General features: G+C 44.6%; 1 protein-coding gene and 1 long non-coding RNA gene across 3 annotated transcripts in view; both read right to left on the bottom strand.

Moving 5' to 3' along the window:
- GLRA1 (glycine receptor alpha 1) overlaps window positions 1-17152 on the bottom strand; it is an 82226-nt gene extending 65074 nt beyond the window's left edge. For both annotated transcript variants that reach the window (XM_049647955.1, XM_049647957.1), the window contains exon 1: window positions 17097-17152. In XM_049647955.1, the coding sequence (XP_049503912.1) occupies window positions 17097-17152 (56 nt within the window). The remainder of the gene's footprint in view (window positions 1-17096) is intronic.
- Window positions 1-17519, bottom strand: part of LOC125934526 (uncharacterized) — a 131016-nt gene that overhangs the window by 89516 nt on the left and 23981 nt on the right. The gene's annotated exons all lie outside the window — the stretch shown is intronic.

Here is a 17519-nt window from a genome sequence, read left to right as displayed (position 1 = left end):
CTCCCAGGGCTGCTTCAGACCCTCCACCACCATCAGTCATGGCCCCCACCAGGGGGAGGCATGGAGCTGACTGCCTGAGGATAAAGATTTTATTGCTTTAATTCTTGATACAAGAGTCTTTCTTCTCCTCTTTGAACAAGAAAGCAGACTCCATCTGCTTTGGGAAGTACCTTCTCTCCTTTCTCCTGTTTCCTTCCCCTTTCATCATTCCTCCTTAGCATTTGCTTTTTCCCACCTACCTTTCTCTCCCCTTCTGGCCTTCTGCCTTCTTCCTTTTCCTTCATGTGTTTCTGAACCTAGACTGTTGGCGCTGAGAGAGATCTTAAAAGTCAGCTAGTCCAGTCCTCTCGTCCATTTTACAAATGAGACTACTGTGGACCAGAAAGGGAGGGAGACTTACACAGGGAGTTCTTGGCCGAACCCGGAGGAGACCTGAGTTAGCACTCTTCCCTCTTGATCACTTTGTTTGTCTCTCCTTTTCTTCACCCTCTCATTTTGACACCCCTCCCCTCCCCACGTTTTATGTCTTGCGCCATATTATTTCTTATTCTCTTTTGTCTCTTCATGAGACAAATGGTGACGGATGGAAAGGAAATCAGGACTTTCGGTGGCAGAACTGAGGGGAAATGTGTTGTCAAGTTCTCCCCACCTCTTTCCTCATGGGAAGGGCTATGACTTGGGATGAGTCTCTCAGTTTTCTTCCTCTACTCTCTCCACCCTCCCCCTACACCTCTCTGGAGAGGTTTGTGCAATGTCTTCCCGCCTATGAAGACTTTGAAATGGATTGGGCTCAAGGTATCCTAGACTGGTAAAAATCACTGCTTTGGTGTACTCGTCCACAAAACGGGGATGGTAACAGTACCGACCTAATAGAGTTGCTTTAAAGATTAAATGGTTGATGCATCTGGAGCTTTTAGAAAAGTTCTTGGCATATAGTAGATTCTAAATTCATGTTATCAGATAACATTATAAACATTATTTAGAGGAATTTCTGTTCATAAGGCAAAGGGTGGGAGCACAGATATTTTAACATGAGAAGGGAATAGAAAACTGTAGTTTAAATAGGTCCTTGTTGGTGACCCCGTCCCTGCTATGCATGCGCTGTCTGCTGAGTGTGCCTACTTACTACCCAAAAGTGCCATCTTTCCTTCAACTATTTAAATTCAAATAGCAGCCCATGTCCATGACTCACACTGAGAAGCCATTTGAGACTTAAAGGTAGTTAGGCTTTGCTCAGAACTGACTGGGTTTCACAAGTCCTTCTGGCATTTTCCATTCAATCCAAGGGCAGTGTTTAAGATGGAATGGTGGAGAACAGCATTCTTGAAACCCAAATGGCTTGCATAGCATATGACCAATTTTGCCCAATTCACATGCTGTTATTTTATTTTTATTTTTTAATGTTTATTTATGTTTGAAAGAGAGAGAGACAGAGCCTGAGCAGGGGAGAGCAGAGAGAGAGAGAGAGAGAGAGAGAGAGAGAGGGAGATACGGAATCTGAAGCAGACTCCAGGCTCTGAGCTGTCAGCACAGAGCCCAATGTGGGGCTTGAACCTACAAACTGCAAGATCATGAGCTGAAGTCAGATGCTTAACCGACTGAGCCACCCAGGCGCTCCAACAAAATAACCCAGGTACCCCATCAAAACAAATAAATAAACTTTTTAAAAAGGTAAATTAAATAATAGCATGTGAAGGGGCGCCTGAGTGGCTCAGTTGGTTGTGTCCAACTTCAGCTCAGGTCATGATCTCACAGTTCGTGGGTTCAAGCCCCATGTTGGGCTCTGTCCTGACACTTCAGAGCCTGGAGCCTGCTTTGGATTCTGTGTCTCCCTCTCTCTCTGCTCCTTACCCCCCTCTCTTAAATAAACATTAAAAAAAGTTTATTTATTTATTTTGAGAGAAAGAGAGAGAGAGAGTGTGAGTGGGGAGGGGCAGAGAGACATGGAGAGAGAGAGTCCCAAGCACGCTCTGTGCTAACAGCCCAATGCGGGTCTTGAACTTACAAACCGTGAGATCATGACATGAGCCGAAATCAAGAGTCAGATGCCTAACCAACTGAGCCACACAGGCGCCCCTAATTTACCTTTGAGTTTTTAGTAATATAAACTACTAGTATTATAATGAAACGGATAAATTCTCGTACTTAGTAAAATAAAATTCATGATTAGTGAAATAAAAGAAAATTATCCTGTACCACTGAAATTTGTCATGCACACTACCAGTGGAACAGTCTTTAGGTGTAAGGGAAAATTGTCATAGTGAAAAGAGACTTAGAGTCCTTGGTTCTTGTCTGGGCTGGGCATCAATTCACTGTTGACTTTAGACAAATCCTTTTCCCTGTGGCCTCTTTTCCTCCCTGGGAATTGAAGGGATTGGGTCAGATAATTCTTTCCATCTCTAACTTTTTTTTTTTTTAAGGCCATGAGGATTTTATGAAATTACAAAAAGAATTGGTTAGGGCTTCAATCATGCCGATGAAAATATATTCCATCTATCACTGGTTCTAAAAACCCAAGTCTATAATGTAACTCTGGCCTTCCATTTTCCAATGACATCTTACTTCTAGAACAGTGACTTCGGTAGGAAAACCTACTTCTGTTTGCTCAGAAAATTCTTCCAAACACACCAAACAGACTCAGCCTCTAGGTTCATTTTTATTCAGAGAAAACCAATCAACTGGGCACTGGTTCAGACCACTGCAAAAGTCTTTTTTCCCTACCTGGTACATGTGTCTTTTATTTAGGTTGGCTCTAGGTTTGATTGTGTTCCCATTCTCTCTGATATCTCTTTATAGAAAATCTATTTTTTCAGCCTTCAAAAGTAATACATTATTGTGAAACATTCAAGCATTACCAAAATATTTAATGTAGGAAAGAAAAGCCCCCCATAGTCTCATTCTCAAGAGATAATAACAACTATGAACAGTTTCGGGTCCATTTCTCTAGACTTCTTTTTCCCATATGAGAACAATAAAACATTAAAAAAATAAAAATGGGATCTTATCGTAAACACCATTTTGCTACTCTCTCTGCACTTCTCCCCCCGCCCCCCATTTCATCTTTTGTCCCGGATATTTTTGACTTTCCTGCATGGAATGAGGTCACCTGCCTTTGGCACTTATTGGCCGAGACTTTGGATGAATCACTGCTCCTCTCAGGGTTTCAGTTTCCTCATCAGTAAAAGGAAGTGGACTTTTCCCATCTGCCCATCTCCCTAGGATGTAAGTCTTAAGGGAGGTGATGTGTGCAAGTGTAGGCAGGCTGGGGTGGACTCCAATGGATTATTCTCTGTCCCATCATCTGACTAACTGGGTTTGTAGCACTGCCCATGATCTGAAAGTCTGTGGTTTCCCAAGCTGTTTGTTTGTAGACCCGTCTAGACGTTAGGCTGCATGAGAGTAAGGACTACGTCTGTTCTGTTCATCACTGTGTCTATCCCCAGGACTTAGAACAATCACTGACTTATAGCAGGAATTCAAGAAATATTTTTTGGATAATGAGCAAATTGTCTACTCTCAGCTGGGCTTCCAGTTGACAAAAGGCCCACTGGGAGAGAACAAAGAATTGCAGGACTGGACTGAGCCTGGTTAACAGTGGACAGCTGGCCCATCCAGTGCCCTTGATCTCCACATCCTCCAGCCTGCCTGTTCGGCAAGCCTTTCCTCTCTGCCTGCGACAGTCTCTCTTGGCACTCATTGCCACCTGGTGAATTAGTCATTCTTTGTGGCCCAGTTTAAGTGTCCTGGCTCCTTCAACTTTTTGCTGTCTTCCCACCTCCAGGCAGAGTTACACTCTTCTTTATGCTCCCACAATGCTTTGCACCTCTCCCCTTGTAATATAGTAATCATGGTTTCCTGCTTTGCACGATTTCTGTGTGTCACACGTCAACACTCTCCATGCCTTCTCCCATTTAATCCTTCAGGTGATTTTTCAGTGTGGGGGGTGGATACTAATCATTGCCATTTTACAGATGATGAAAACTGAGGCTCAGGAGTCCTAAAAACAATCTTTATCCAGGACATACAGGAATCAAGTAATATAACTAGGGTTCTAGAATATATCTGACTGATTCCCAAGAGTTTTTAACTGCTGGGTGTTCTATGAGCCAACTTAATTTAAGAATTATGCAGGGGCACCTGGGTGGCTCAGTCGGTTAAGCATCCGACTTCGGCTCAGGTCATGATCTCACAGTTCATGAGTTCAAGCCCTGCGTCGGGCTCTGTGCTGACAGCTCAGAGCCTGGAGCCTGCTTCACATTCTGTGTCTCCCTCTCTCTCTGCCCCTTCCCTGATCATGCTCTGTCTCTCTCTGTCTCAAAAATAAACACTAAAAAAAATAAAAATAAAACTTAAAAAAAATTTAAGAATTATGCTGGAAAGACCCATAGTCTTTACCTAGTGCAGTCTTACTTGAGGCAGCATGGGGTTACCCCTTTTATTGAAACATGTCACCCTCCTCTTCAGGAAGTGTAGCTTTCTATATTCCAAGGCCTATTCAACGAATTCCTCCAAGCCCCTTTGCTCTGGATATGATGCAGTCCTTTCTTGGCTCCTGTCAAGAATTGTTCTTTTCTACTAAGTGTTTTAGGTCACATCAAGAAAACTATCTCTACCGAAGTTCATGCTTTTGGCACAACTAAAAACTGTTTTAGAAAGTTTGCCTTGTCCTGTGGAAGGGGCCTCTCTGCAGACCTTGGTCATGGTGGGAAGCAACTTTAGCTGCGATGCCTCAGGTGTTTTTCGGGGCCTGGAGTTAGAACCTGCTCAGCCAGACGGCGAGGATAAAACTGAGAAGCTCACCGCAATGGCTACTGAGCCAGGGCTGAGCTGCCGAGTCCAGCTCCCTCTCACTGTGACTCATTTCTTAGAGGAAAAAGGGATTACGGTGAGACACAGCAGTGCTTCGGGGTTGGCTGGTTGGAAGCCTTCCGGTCCTGGGCTTCTGTAGAACCAACAGGAAGATGATGGGAGCAGGCATGTGGGGACAAAGTAATTCAACTTAACAAGCACCGAACACCTAATATATATGAACCGCTGGGATGATGCTGTCTATGAGGAAGAGGGAGAACAAGGTGAAAATTCTGGGAAGCACCAGGGGATGGGTTCTTTTTCTTGCTGCCCTTTCCACACGTACCACAAAATTCATTCAGTTCCTAGCCTTTGAAGGGCTCACAGTCCAGTAGGGAAGTCAGAAGGGCACCCAAATGTATGTAAGGGCACTTTGAGTAAACCGAGCACCAAGGGTAATGCCTACTTCTCCAAGAGGATTTAGGAAGGAGGGTCTACACCCATTTAGGGGGCTGGTGGCAGTCCAGGGGCTGCCTCACAGAGGCAGTGGGGCTAGAGGTGGATCTTGAGGCATGGACAAGACCTTAGGGAAGTGGAAAAGGGATTGTCCTTTGTTAAAGGCTTAAGTTCTGCACGGAAAAAGTGCTTGAAAGGTAACTTCATTTATCTGTTGGTGAAGTTGTTCTCTTCAGTTTTTTAATTTTAGTTTATTTATTTATTTTGAGACATAGAGCAAGAGAGAGCGAGAGAACATGAGCAGGGGAAGGGCAGAGAGAGAGAGAGAGAGAGAGAGAGAGAGAGAGAGAATCCCAAGCAGGCTTCACGCTGTCCATGCAGACCCGGATGCAGGGTTCGAACACACCATGCCTGATGTGGGGCTCGAACCATGTGATCATGGACCTGACCTGAAACCAAGAGTCAGACACTCAACTGTGTCTTCAGTTTTTAAGATGAGGAACAGTTTTAAGATGAGAAAGGTTGGGTAAATTGCCAAGATCATACAGCAAGGAAGTGCCAGAGGCAGGATTCAAAATCAAATTAGCTTGAATCTGGGGCTGGCTGGTGTGCCTTTCAGGGCTGAAATGAGGGGCGGGGGGGCGGGGAGTTTCTCGATTTATGGAGGGATAGGGAAGAGTGTGAGAATAGTACAGGGATGAGAAGAGTGGGCATATTACAGAGACCAATGAGAAGTTCAGTTTGGGCTGGAATTTGGTTTGTGGGAAGGCAAGGAGCTGGAAGTGGAGGTAAGGGCTCTGTTGTGACAAGCTGAGAGCCATGTCCTGCCCAAACCTGGCATTCTCGGCAAAGGGCAGCGCAAATGCAAAAAGGAATGAGACGCATCTGTGTGCACACTGACAACTTATTGCTGGGTAAAAAAAAGTAAGTTGCAGAACACGGTGTTTAGTATAATCCCATTTTTGTAGAACAGAAATGCTCACTAGTGGAACATGGCAGTTGAAGGCTCTCTGAAGCCAGACTGCTTGGATTTCAATCTTGCACTGCTGTTTCCAAGCTGGGTAACCCTAGGAAAATTATTTAACCTCTCTGTTTCCTCCTCTGTAACCTCATCTATAAAATGGGATGAATAATGCTTTACAGGATTGTTCTGAAGCTTCCATGGGTTAATACATATTCAGCTTTTAGAAAGATGTCAGGCACAAAGCGAGCACTCATGGTTTGGTCATTATGTTATTAAAATCATCTGGAAGGATGAATAGCAAACTGTTGAGTAATTTACCCTAGGGGGTAAGATTTCAGTGTATTTTAGTTTTAAACATATTTCCCCATGTGATTTAAATATTTTATGGCAAACATGGAATGCTTATAATGTAAACAAACCAGCAAGTTTATTTCAAGGTTGATATTTGGAGACTTTGTTTTTATTGTGTTTTTTTCTGCTATTAGCAGCAGGCCTGCTACGGATACATTTGGAGAAGTCTCTGGTGTCACTCAGAGAGCTGTTGAAAACAGGTGTCTGAGGCAACAGTTTTGGGCTTCCCACAGGCCAGGTCTGGAGTGCAGCTCATGATAGGAGAGCTGGCCCCGTCCTTGCCTCCTGGCCCTGTTCTGCTCCCACCACCCGCCACCCTCCTGTGGCCCTGGGTGCGGTTTCCCCTGCCTAGGGATATTCTTTTTTTTTTTTTTTTAAGTTCATTTATTTTTGAGATAGAGAGACAGAGCACGAGTGGAGGAGGGGCAGAAAGAGGGAGACACAGAATCTGAAGCAGGATCCAGGCTCTAATCATCAGCACAGAGCCCAATGTGGGGCTCGAACTCACAAACTGTGAGATCATGACCTGAGCTGAAGTCGGACACTTAACCGACTGAGCAACCCAGCCCCTCCCCTCCCAGGGATGTTCTGAGAAGCCCATCATTGGGTGTGCTTTGGGAAAGGCAAATTTGGAGCCTGTGGTGAGGGCTGGAGCTCGGGCTGTATCTCCAACCTCCTTCAGGGAAGGTAAAAGGAAACTGGTGTTCTTGGTTTTGTGTGTTTGTGGGTTAGGATGTGAGGCTTTGCTCTGAGTACTAAGGGCCAGCAATTAACAATTAAAAAAAACAAAAGGGCCAGGATTGGTGCTGGCTTTCTCCTTTTCCTCCCCACCAGGTCAGAAATTCTCTCGCAGAACCCTCTATAGCTCTTTTATCTGAGCGCTTTTCGTCACGAGGCAGGTGCAGGTGCATAAAGAAGAAAAGGCTGCAGCAACCTGTCTGCCCTTAGAGCCCCAACCACGACCCTCTGGAACGCGGGTGGGAGTTAGTGCCATTCCCTTCCCGTGTGAAGGGTGGAGATTGAAAACTCATCTACTTATGGATGTATGTTAACTTTATTATGATCTAGAAAGAGATGGGCCCTCGGAAACAGATGAGCTCCTGATCATCTAGAGAGGGAAATTAATCTCTTTTCTACCTCTGTCTTTCTCATCCAGTTCAGTCCCCTCTCTCCCCCTCCCGGTTCATTCTGGGAGTAACAGTGTCAGTGCAGTGGTTAAAAGAGTGTTTTATGGGGGCGCCTGGGTGGCTCAGCCGGTTGGGCGGCCGACTTCGGCTCAGGTCATGATCTTGCGGTCCGTGAGTTCTAGCCCCGCGTCGGGCTCTGTGCTGATAGCTCAGAGCCTGGAGCCTGCTTCATATTCTGTGTCTCCCTCTCTCTGACCCTCCCCTGTTCATGCTCTGTCTCTCCCTGTCTCAAAAATAAATAAACGTTAAAAAAAAAAATTAAAAAAAAAAAGAGTGTTTTATGGAGTCAGCCTGGTTTTGAATCTTGATTTTGCCTCTTGCTAGTGGTCTTAGCTTGGGCAAATTACATAACTTCTTTATGCCTCAGTTTTGTCACCTATAAATGGGAATATACTAGTACTTCTGTCTAAGGGTTTTTGTGGGCTTACGAGACGAGGCACGTGATGTTGCTAGCACAGTACCTGGCATTCGATAAATGTTCAATAAATAGTAACAACTATTATTAGTGCATTGTTACAGCCCAGGCTGAGAGGGAGCAGCACCAGAGAGTGAGGAGGGAAGATTCAGGAAGAAAGGAATGGCAGACTGCAGTATCTATTAGCATAAAAGATGCACATGTTCTGTGCCCCAGCTGTTCCATTGCTTGTTCTTGTTATCTTCCTGGAAAAATGTCACACGTGTTCACAAAGATGTAGGTACACTGTGATTATTGCAGCACTGATGGCAGTGGAAAACTTAGAAAAAAAAGTATAAATGCCCATCAGTGGGGGGGATGGCTGGAAAACAATGGAATACACACAACATGAAATGGTTTGCAATAGTTAAAAGAATGAGGTGAGCTGTGTGCCTCAACAGGTAAAGCTTCCCAAGACCTGTGGAGATGCGAACGAGACGAATTGCAGAATTATATAGGCAATATAATTCCATGAAATGATAGTCTACACGTATATATTTCAATAGTTATACCCACATGTGTGTATGTATACGTCTACGCATGCACACCCATATATGAATAAAAATGATCAAGTACAATACCCCTTAAGGAAACATAAAGCTGGGAGGGACCTGGAGATCATATCAAAGGGGGAGTTTTAAGCTTAAGTCTAGTATTAGATTTTTTTAAAAAGAGAATATATGCCTATATTGTACAATTAAAAATGATCAGAAACAGAGAAAGGGAAATCCGTATCTGGCTCAGAATCAGAAGAATATGACTGTCGAACTAAAGGCCTGATGGGAAATTCCCAGCTCTCCTGTCAGGTGCTTCCTGCCACCCTCCCACTGCAGCCCACTGGCAGAGGGTGAGGGCTGTTAGCCTGATAAACGCCCCGGCTCCCCAGGGCTGTGGCTTAGGAATATATATATATATATTGCATATATATATGACGGTGTGATGAGCTAGGAGAAAGGAGATCTATATTTGAATCCTGGATTTACCCTGAGAGTAACAGCAGGGTGTTTGGCAAGTCACTTCTCCAAACCTCAGTTTTCTTAACTCTAAAATGGGGATAGTAACCGCTGTCTCGTATCTGTTTTTTAAGGTGATTGGGAAGCTCCCATGGGATCGTGAACGTGAAACGCTCCTTAAACTGTGAAGTGCTCTTGTAAGAGAGGGCTGCACGTCTGCCCAGCAGCCAGGGTTGCAGCGGACTTGCCGCATTCCCCTGGAGCCGGGCAGTGTTGCAGAACTGAGCACACCGCCATCAACACGCAGCTCACAAAGGCCGAAGATCATAGCAGTTACTTTATTTGATGTATACGATCATAATGTGCTTTGCAGAAAGGTTAATAGGTCAAAGGGGGTAGAGAAGAAGGAAGGACGTGGTCCCGAGGTCAGACAGATGGTAGAATGGGGCAATGGTGTCTGAACATCTGGGAGTCTTAAACAATACTCTAGTTATGTTGGGTCATCGTTGGAGAAAGAAACCAGATTTCCTCCCTCTCATCACCTTGATCTACTTCCTCTATCAGTCCCGAGAGACTCGCAGTGCTACATCCTAGGCCGCCCACCCCCCACCCCCGGTGCCCGGATTTAAAGCCCATTCTTCAGGTGCCCCTTCTCTTTATCCAGCATCACATGGCTAGAGTGCCCGGCTGCGTAAATGGGCGCTTTTGGTGTGCTAGGACTTCAGGGCCCAGGCCACCCACCAGTTAGGGAATGGGGATAGCTGTTTGAGGTTTGTGTCTGTGAGGGAGGACGGCGTGTGAGACTGCCAAAGGAAGGAAAGTGCCGTAGCAGAGTCGAGGGCACACAGCCCTTAGAGATGACATGCAGGGGAGTAAGTTTGGGGGATGAACATAATCCCACAGGACCTTGGGAGCTCTGCCATTCACGCTGTAGCCTTAAGAAAGTTATTTATCCTCTCTTCATCTGCAAAATAAAAGGGTTGATCTATGTCAGGGGTCCCTAGCCAGGATCATTTAGAACCTTACTACTCAAACTGTTGGTCCATGGAAACATCAGCCTCACCTGGGCGTTCTTAGAAATGCAGACTCTCACCGCCCCCAGCCCAGACCTTCTGAGCCTGAATCAGCATCTAACTGAGATTCTCAGGTGATTCATACACACACTAAAGTTTGAGACTCTTGGTAACATTATAGGTTTCTGGGTCCCCCGCCTGAAGGATCCTGTTTCAGTAGTCTGGTACGGTGGTAGGAAACTCTACGTTTGACAAGCCCCTCACTGCTAGATTGGAGAGCTGTTGAATTCTAGAATTGCCTTAAGTTTCCATGATTCTGTTGGTACTTAAGACTCACTGAAGGGAAAGTGTGATTTTCTGGGGGTGAATGGGAAGGAAATTGAGGACGGACCTTGCCAGGAAGGGAGTAGAGGCTTATACTCTAGGTGCCTGTGGGTTGCCCAGTACCCGAAGCAAGAGAGAACGCTGCCCATTTCACGGCTGGGATTAATGACTGTCAGCAGCTTCCTGTTAAGACGGTAAACTCATTTAGCAACAGACACTGAAAAACAGCTGAATCCAAAGGCGGAGAGTGGTAATCTAATTGCACTGAATTAGCCTCGGGAGACTCGGACAATATCAACTTCAGAAAACCACAAAGTGATCCTTTATAAGGAGTTTCAAAGGCTTTGGGGCCTCAGCACCCCTCATAAGAGCTTGCATTACAAAACATAGGCACTGTGCGGATAAATCCGTCTCCTCAGCATCTCAGGGCATTGTTCCCTTCTAACGTGCTTTCTGAATGCATTTGCTAGTTGTGTGTTGGGCTTACCAGAGGGTTGGTTCAGAAGGGACAGCGGGAGTTCGGGGCTGAGAGACCTTCAGCCATACAGGCCATCGGTCCTGTGAACACGAGCCGTGCCTGTGGACTTGTCTGTAGACCAGTGCATTTTCTAGGGGTCTTTTTTTGGCTCTGACATTTTCTTAGTCTGAGGTCCTTCTCATTTCTTAAAACCAGCCTCTTACATAACCAGGTGGTTTCTTTTAATAATCCTTTGTTGCATCGTGTGTGTGTATTCATTGCCCAATTTATTCGTCACCAGTCCATTTTAAAGAAGGAAAAGTTATGAGTGAATGTGTGTTTAGGGTGTACCCAGAGAGCTTACAAAGATCGGAGGGTAATTTGGGGATCAGGAAAAGAGGGAATATAAGTATTGTAAAGATTTGTCCCTGACCTGCATTCATTTACTTTTTTTGCAGTAAATTATAAATCTCAATCCTCAAAAGCAGCTTGGATTTCTTCTACATCTCTCATGGGAGGTGGGTTTCTCTGCCTTCATTCCTCCGGTGACAGGGACCCTTACTACCACTGAGGCAGCCCATTGCACCACTTGACAAATCTGCCAGAAAGTTCCAAATTACATTGAGCTAGAATTTGTGTGTGTGTACAGTAAAATAATTACCCATTAATTTGCTCCAGTTCTTCTCTTGGAGCTATATAGAATAAATCAAATTTAATGTTTCCCAAATGGGGTCCCTGGATACCTATGGGGTTCATGAAATAGTAATGAGGATTCGGAATCCATTTTAAACATTTCAGAGACTCTAACAAATTGCATATTTACTTCTGACAAAGCTCTATGGACTAACTAAAAGGCATCACGTGTCTTTGCTTTTGTTTTTTTTCTTAGGTCAACTCAGTGTGGTGACACTGTCTATACCAAAATGTTTAGTATTTCTGAACATTATCAAAGGCAGTTATGGATGCCTTTGATTAATAAAAATGGGGAAAATAAGTTAATGGTGTATAGGATTTGGTTAACAAAATTTTAAAAGCGTAGACTTTATGGGCGAGGAAAAAAACCGAAATAGAATCCCTGGTAAAAGTATAGAAACTTTTGGTCTCTTTTCATGCTCCTCTTCAGATCTATGGGGACAGTAATCAAACACCATGTTTTCTCATCGTCCAAAGCACTTCCTGGGGGAGAGAGACATAGCCATGCAATTTGTTAATAATCGTATCTAGAATGTGATAACCCTCCAGAGTGAAGTTGCTTAATGAGGTCCTCAGTTCTTTCAGACTTTTGAATCTGCATATAATGCAATGTCACTACTTCATATAACAATTGAAATATGAGGCAATATTTTTAACCAAAAGCATTCTATCATGGAGATTGGAGGAGGACAATTCTTAACTGGCACAGTTAAAAATGATTTTAGAGAGATTGGTGTGTTGATTCCCTTCATCTTACAGCTGGGGAAACTGAGGGCCAGAAAGGTCATGGAACCCTGTCAAGGTCAGGCCACTAGCTAAATTCTGGATCCCAGGTCTCCTGCCCTTTGGGCCAAGTCCGCTTTGCCTAAAGCAGCAGAAAACCTGCAGAATAGCGTCAAGATGGCCAGGTGGGAGACAGTGCCATCCGTCTTAAAAATCATTCTGGCTTCTGCCAGCTGATGAAGGAAATAAAGTTAATGACGCCCACATAAATGCGATGCTGTCGCAGGACGCGTACACAGGCTGTCGGGAGAGGAGCTCTGCAGGCCCTCTGAAGAAGGAAAGAGGTTTTTAATGTAGCTTTAAAGGGAGCAGTGTCTCCTCTTTCTGCAAGGACAGGGACTGTGGCATCTGTTACCTCCGTGTCCCCCATAGAGTGCAGAGTTTGGGACTGGACACATAAATACATGATAAATAAATGCCTAGTGAAGAAATGAAGGCAGCGTCAGTGTTGAAGCAAGTTCATTCTGAGCCTTTGTGGGTGTGGGCCTCTGTCTTTCACAAAGACCTTATCCCAGGCTGGAGGCAACATAGGGGTGTTGGAATCAGTCATTTGAGTTGATTGGTAAGCAAACTGAGTCCCCATGATGCAGAGTCTTATCAAAGCCATGCTGCAGGATGGGAGCAGAGCTCACTTTAGAACAGGGAGCTTTCAAATCCTAGCCTAACTGCTTTCTCCACTGCACCACATTTGCAACCTCTTTCGTAGTTAAGTTGGTCTCAGGGATAAATTCCCTAAATATCCCCTGATAGGTCATCACCAGTTTTGCAAATACACAGAAGTTATGCACCAATTCATAACTCTATTTACCAGCCTAGGGGCCGTATCTAAGCTATCCTTCGGGAATAAAAAATGTGATGTTTTCTTTTCTCTTACTCAAGGTTCCTAAGCCCCCAGAAGAGGGTAGACTGACAGTTTGATTGGGCCTGGTGCAAGCTTGCCCAAGGAACTTCTTTTGTCAGGAAAAAAGTCCTTGGCCCATTTCAGAAGCTCTTAAATGCTTTCTGCAGTGCCCAAAACGCAGCGGGTAAGATTTGAGGGAAAATACAGCTATGCTACTGGGAGAAAGAGATCCAGAGGGGGCACCTCAAAAGAAAACTCATTTACCTTCCAACTGGATGGGTTTCCAGGACCCAGATATGAAACAGTCTATCCGCCATGTTCCTCTTGACCCTTGTGTGAATAGAAACATCTTTCCTTCAAGATTTTAGTGACCTTTCTTAACAAATGAATGCCATATTCAGCACAAAGCCCTGTGCAAGGAAGCATGGCAAAACCATCCATGGGTTAGACTTGGTTTATCTCCTCTCCCTTTATTCCCTTTGCAAGCATGAGCTAGGTCCCTTTTTGCTTCATTGGGGTGATTTGTGTGGTTCATGGGGGGCATGTTCTCAAGGAAACTAGACTTTCCTCCCCATTGTAATTAGGACATCGGAACAGCAGATTAAGAATTTGGTCATTCGATACCAGTGGTTCTCAACTGCAGACAATTTTTGTACTCCCTACCCCGGGATTTTTGGCAGGGTCTGGAGACATTTTTGATAGTCATGACTGGGGGGAGGGGATGTCACCGAGGCCACGGTACTGCTGAACATCTTACAATGCACAGGACAGCCCTCCTAATAAAGATTATCCAGTTCAAAATGTCAGTAGTGCCGAGACTGAGAAACACAGTTATATGCTACGAATTACCCAGAAGATAAAAAATGTTGGGGTCTTCCTGGGCCTTTCCAGCCATAAGCTAGAAGGTAAGCGTTCTGTGAATCAAAGCAAGTTCCCTTTGGCTTGCAAAGGAGGTTGAAAGGAATGTGCTTCTACCATTAAAAAAACCCCCAAAAAACCATATCTTTGCTTATTATTTTTGGCCAGTCTGGCTATAAAGCCCCATCTCCAACTGCAAACAAAGAGACAAAATTTAGGTTATCAAATCCTAGGATGTCACTCATGGTTTTAGAACCATAGGCTTTTAAAATACCAAAGCAGGAACTTCAGCCAAATCACCTCATTTTACTTATGGGGTCACAGTTGATGAGCACTGCAATGCTGTTTGTGTCCCAGTACCCTATGTCTCTCTCCCTGTCAGCTCTTTTGAAGGCCTGAATGCGTTCTCTGTGTTGGCACCATACGAGATTTCTGCCTCACTTCGACTGCTGTTTTGTTTTACTGTTTACTGTCATTATGGCCATTTCGCTGGTTATGTACTAATGCAGCAGCACCTCTGTTATTGATGGCCTTTCCTTTTCTAGCCCCCAGATTTCCCCCAACAAGGTGAGCAGCTGGCATCATTTAATCTAAGTAGTACCTGGGTGCCTGAGATGATTGGATTGGCTCATTCCAACACGGTGCCTGTCCCTTGGGGGAGAAAGGGTTATTCACATGGAACCTGCTAGGCTGCCAGTCTCCATTTACCCCCACATACAATTCTATTGAGTCCCCAGATTTTAATGCTTCTGTATTTTGACCTAAAATTTAAAAAATGAGAGAGTTAGAAATGAAAGTGCCAATGACACAAGGATAATACTTTCCCTCCTTTTGACCTTTTTTTTTCCCAATCTCTCTGAAAAATTGCTGAGGGTATTTCCTGAGTTCAATTCCTAGCTTCATTATTTTATGTTTCAGAACAGTTCTGAAACAACATTGACTCCTCAGATGATGTAGTCATTCCTATATTTTGAAAGTGCAGTGGTACCAATCCCTTCCCAGCTCTCCAGAGTCATGACTTTTCTTTCTTTATAAACACAGAATCCCATACACATTGTAGCTCAGATATGCCTTGACACATGTAGGGGAAGGAGATGTAGAGTGATGTTTCCTGATGGGCTACCACCAGTTTACTTAAAGAATTAGCACAGTGGATTCATCACCTTCTTGAAATGATTACAATGCAAACCTTTTAGACCGTGTCTCCCTTTTGTGAAAGACAATGTCGGGGAGAAGAAAATCAAACATACTGTTCATCAATAAAAAAGGAGTCGGGTGTGTGTGTGTGGTGGCGGGGTGGGGGGAGGTGATGTGCTTGGTCCTATTAATTTGCTCTTTAATCTTTCTGGTTCAGTTCTGTCTCGGTAAGCCAAACAGAGAATCAATTTGCATACAAATGTTACCCAGTACCCCACCTCCGCGGCATTTTACAGTTCTATATGTATGTAGGGGAGAAAGGATTTGATATTAAGAGGATACTTCCTGCCCCTTCCTCCATAAAGTAGCTACATTTCACAGGGCCCTGGATTGTTGCACTTTTTCATTCTATCTGACTCCCTGACTATTTGCATTCTGAGCTGTGGGCAGGACTATGGCCTATCAAACAATTATTTGAACTAGAGATTAGAAGCTTTAGCGTTGGGTATCTCAGGGAAGGAGGGGGTCTTTTCTCCATCTCAAGAGAAAGACATGAAGAGAGGTTCACATATAGACCCTTATAATCCAGGGTTGGGGGAGGAGTCATTCATTTAATAAACCAACTGACAGGTTAGTCAAACCAACAATTCATATGCAGAATTCTCCACAATGTTAAAAGGAAAAGCAATAATTAGTTGCTGGTTTATTATGGGAGAGAATAATATTTGGTGGTTACTTATTTTTAAAAATAACCTAGAGTGGGCTTTTCAAATGGCTGTTAATACAGTGCCATGGTAAAACGTGAGAGGCAGGTATCTAAAATGAGGAAGATTAATGATCCCTGCGGGTCATGGAGGAAGAATAATTTTTTTCAATTCATATAAATGGAATTTATCATAACCATCTCTGACGATGGCTGATTCACCCACTTACAAAAGAACTATCTATTTCAATCCTTCCTGAAGAGGGTGATTTTTCACTTTTCACTTGTACTAACATAGAATGCTAAGCCTGTAGGCAGAAAATTTTAACCTGAAGAGATAACGGATGAGGGAACTCAGCTACAGATTCAGGGACGGACATAAATTAAACAAAACAAACAAGAATTGTCCATCAGTTCAGGATCTGCAACTAACAAAGTAAGAGTTTGGAAAGGTGAGTGGGTGAGAGGAGGGAGTCAAAGTTTCTAAAGGGAAATCTTTCCCAGAATGTGTTCCTAAGTAGATCCACTCTGCACCCAAGTTCAGGGCTTTACAACCTGAGGTCATAACACTATTGTTTCCAAGCACTAAGCCTCAGCCTACTCCCCCCCCCCCCCGCCCCACGCAGAAAAAGAAAACAACAACAAAAAAGGAGAGAAAATTAAATGTTCTGTGTCCATTGAGCTCGAGTGCAACCTTCCCCGTCACCGCTAGTTGTCACTTGGCTCCCAGACGGGAGAGCTGAGGTTTTCGGCACTGCGGTTAGAGAGAATGCAGTCCTAATTAAACTGAGTAACTCCAAAAGCTTCCCCTTAAAGTCCTCAGCCCAGTGAAAGCCAATATGCAGAGGGGCTGGGGGCCAGTGATGGGGTGGGGGTATAGCAGATGGAAGGACAAACAAATCACAAAAAAACAGGCAAACAGCTGCTAGAGCAGCGACTGTCTCAGACCTCCACGCACAAGCCAGACACCCTGCGGGAGGGGTGGGGTGGGGGAGCGGGGGATGGAAGGACCCGATTGCAGCGGTATACAGCAGCCCCTTCCCCCCAAAATGAAGGGATAACGGACAGAGTCAGCCTCAGTGCTCCTTTCCCCCATTTCCATTACAGCGATGTGGTCAGTAGAAAATTGCATACCTGAAGAATACAATGGTCTCCCAAAGGTAGAGTCGAAGAGTATTGAAGCTGTACATTTTTCAGGTCCTTGTGCTTTGTAGTCCACGAGTTATGAGGGTAAAAAATGTTTCAAATTGGCACTTACAAAACCAGCGAGCGCTATTGAAAAAATAATCCAGATGCTAAGGGGAGGTGGAGAACAGGGGCGCGGAGGGAGAGCCCCAGGGGAAATTGGAACGAGGGGAATGTAGGTACCACGGACAGAGGCAGCCGTAAGCGTTTCAGCACCACGGAGAGCGTCCAGCCCTGCTTTTCAGGAGCGCGAAGAGTATTGCTGTTTGTTAAACTCCAGCTTGTCTGTTGGCTCCCTGCGGCGCTGGGGAGGCACGTTTGGGGGTGGGTATATTTTCTTTTTTACCCCTGTTTTTCTGTTTAAACGGCCAG

The sequence above is a fragment of the Panthera uncia genome (genome assembly GCF_023721935.1).
Source record: "Panthera uncia isolate 11264 chromosome A1 unlocalized genomic scaffold, Puncia_PCG_1.0 HiC_scaffold_17, whole genome shotgun sequence".
NCBI lineage: Eukaryota > Metazoa > Chordata > Mammalia > Carnivora > Felidae > Panthera > Panthera uncia.
This window is presented reverse-complemented; position numbering and strand designations above follow the sequence as displayed.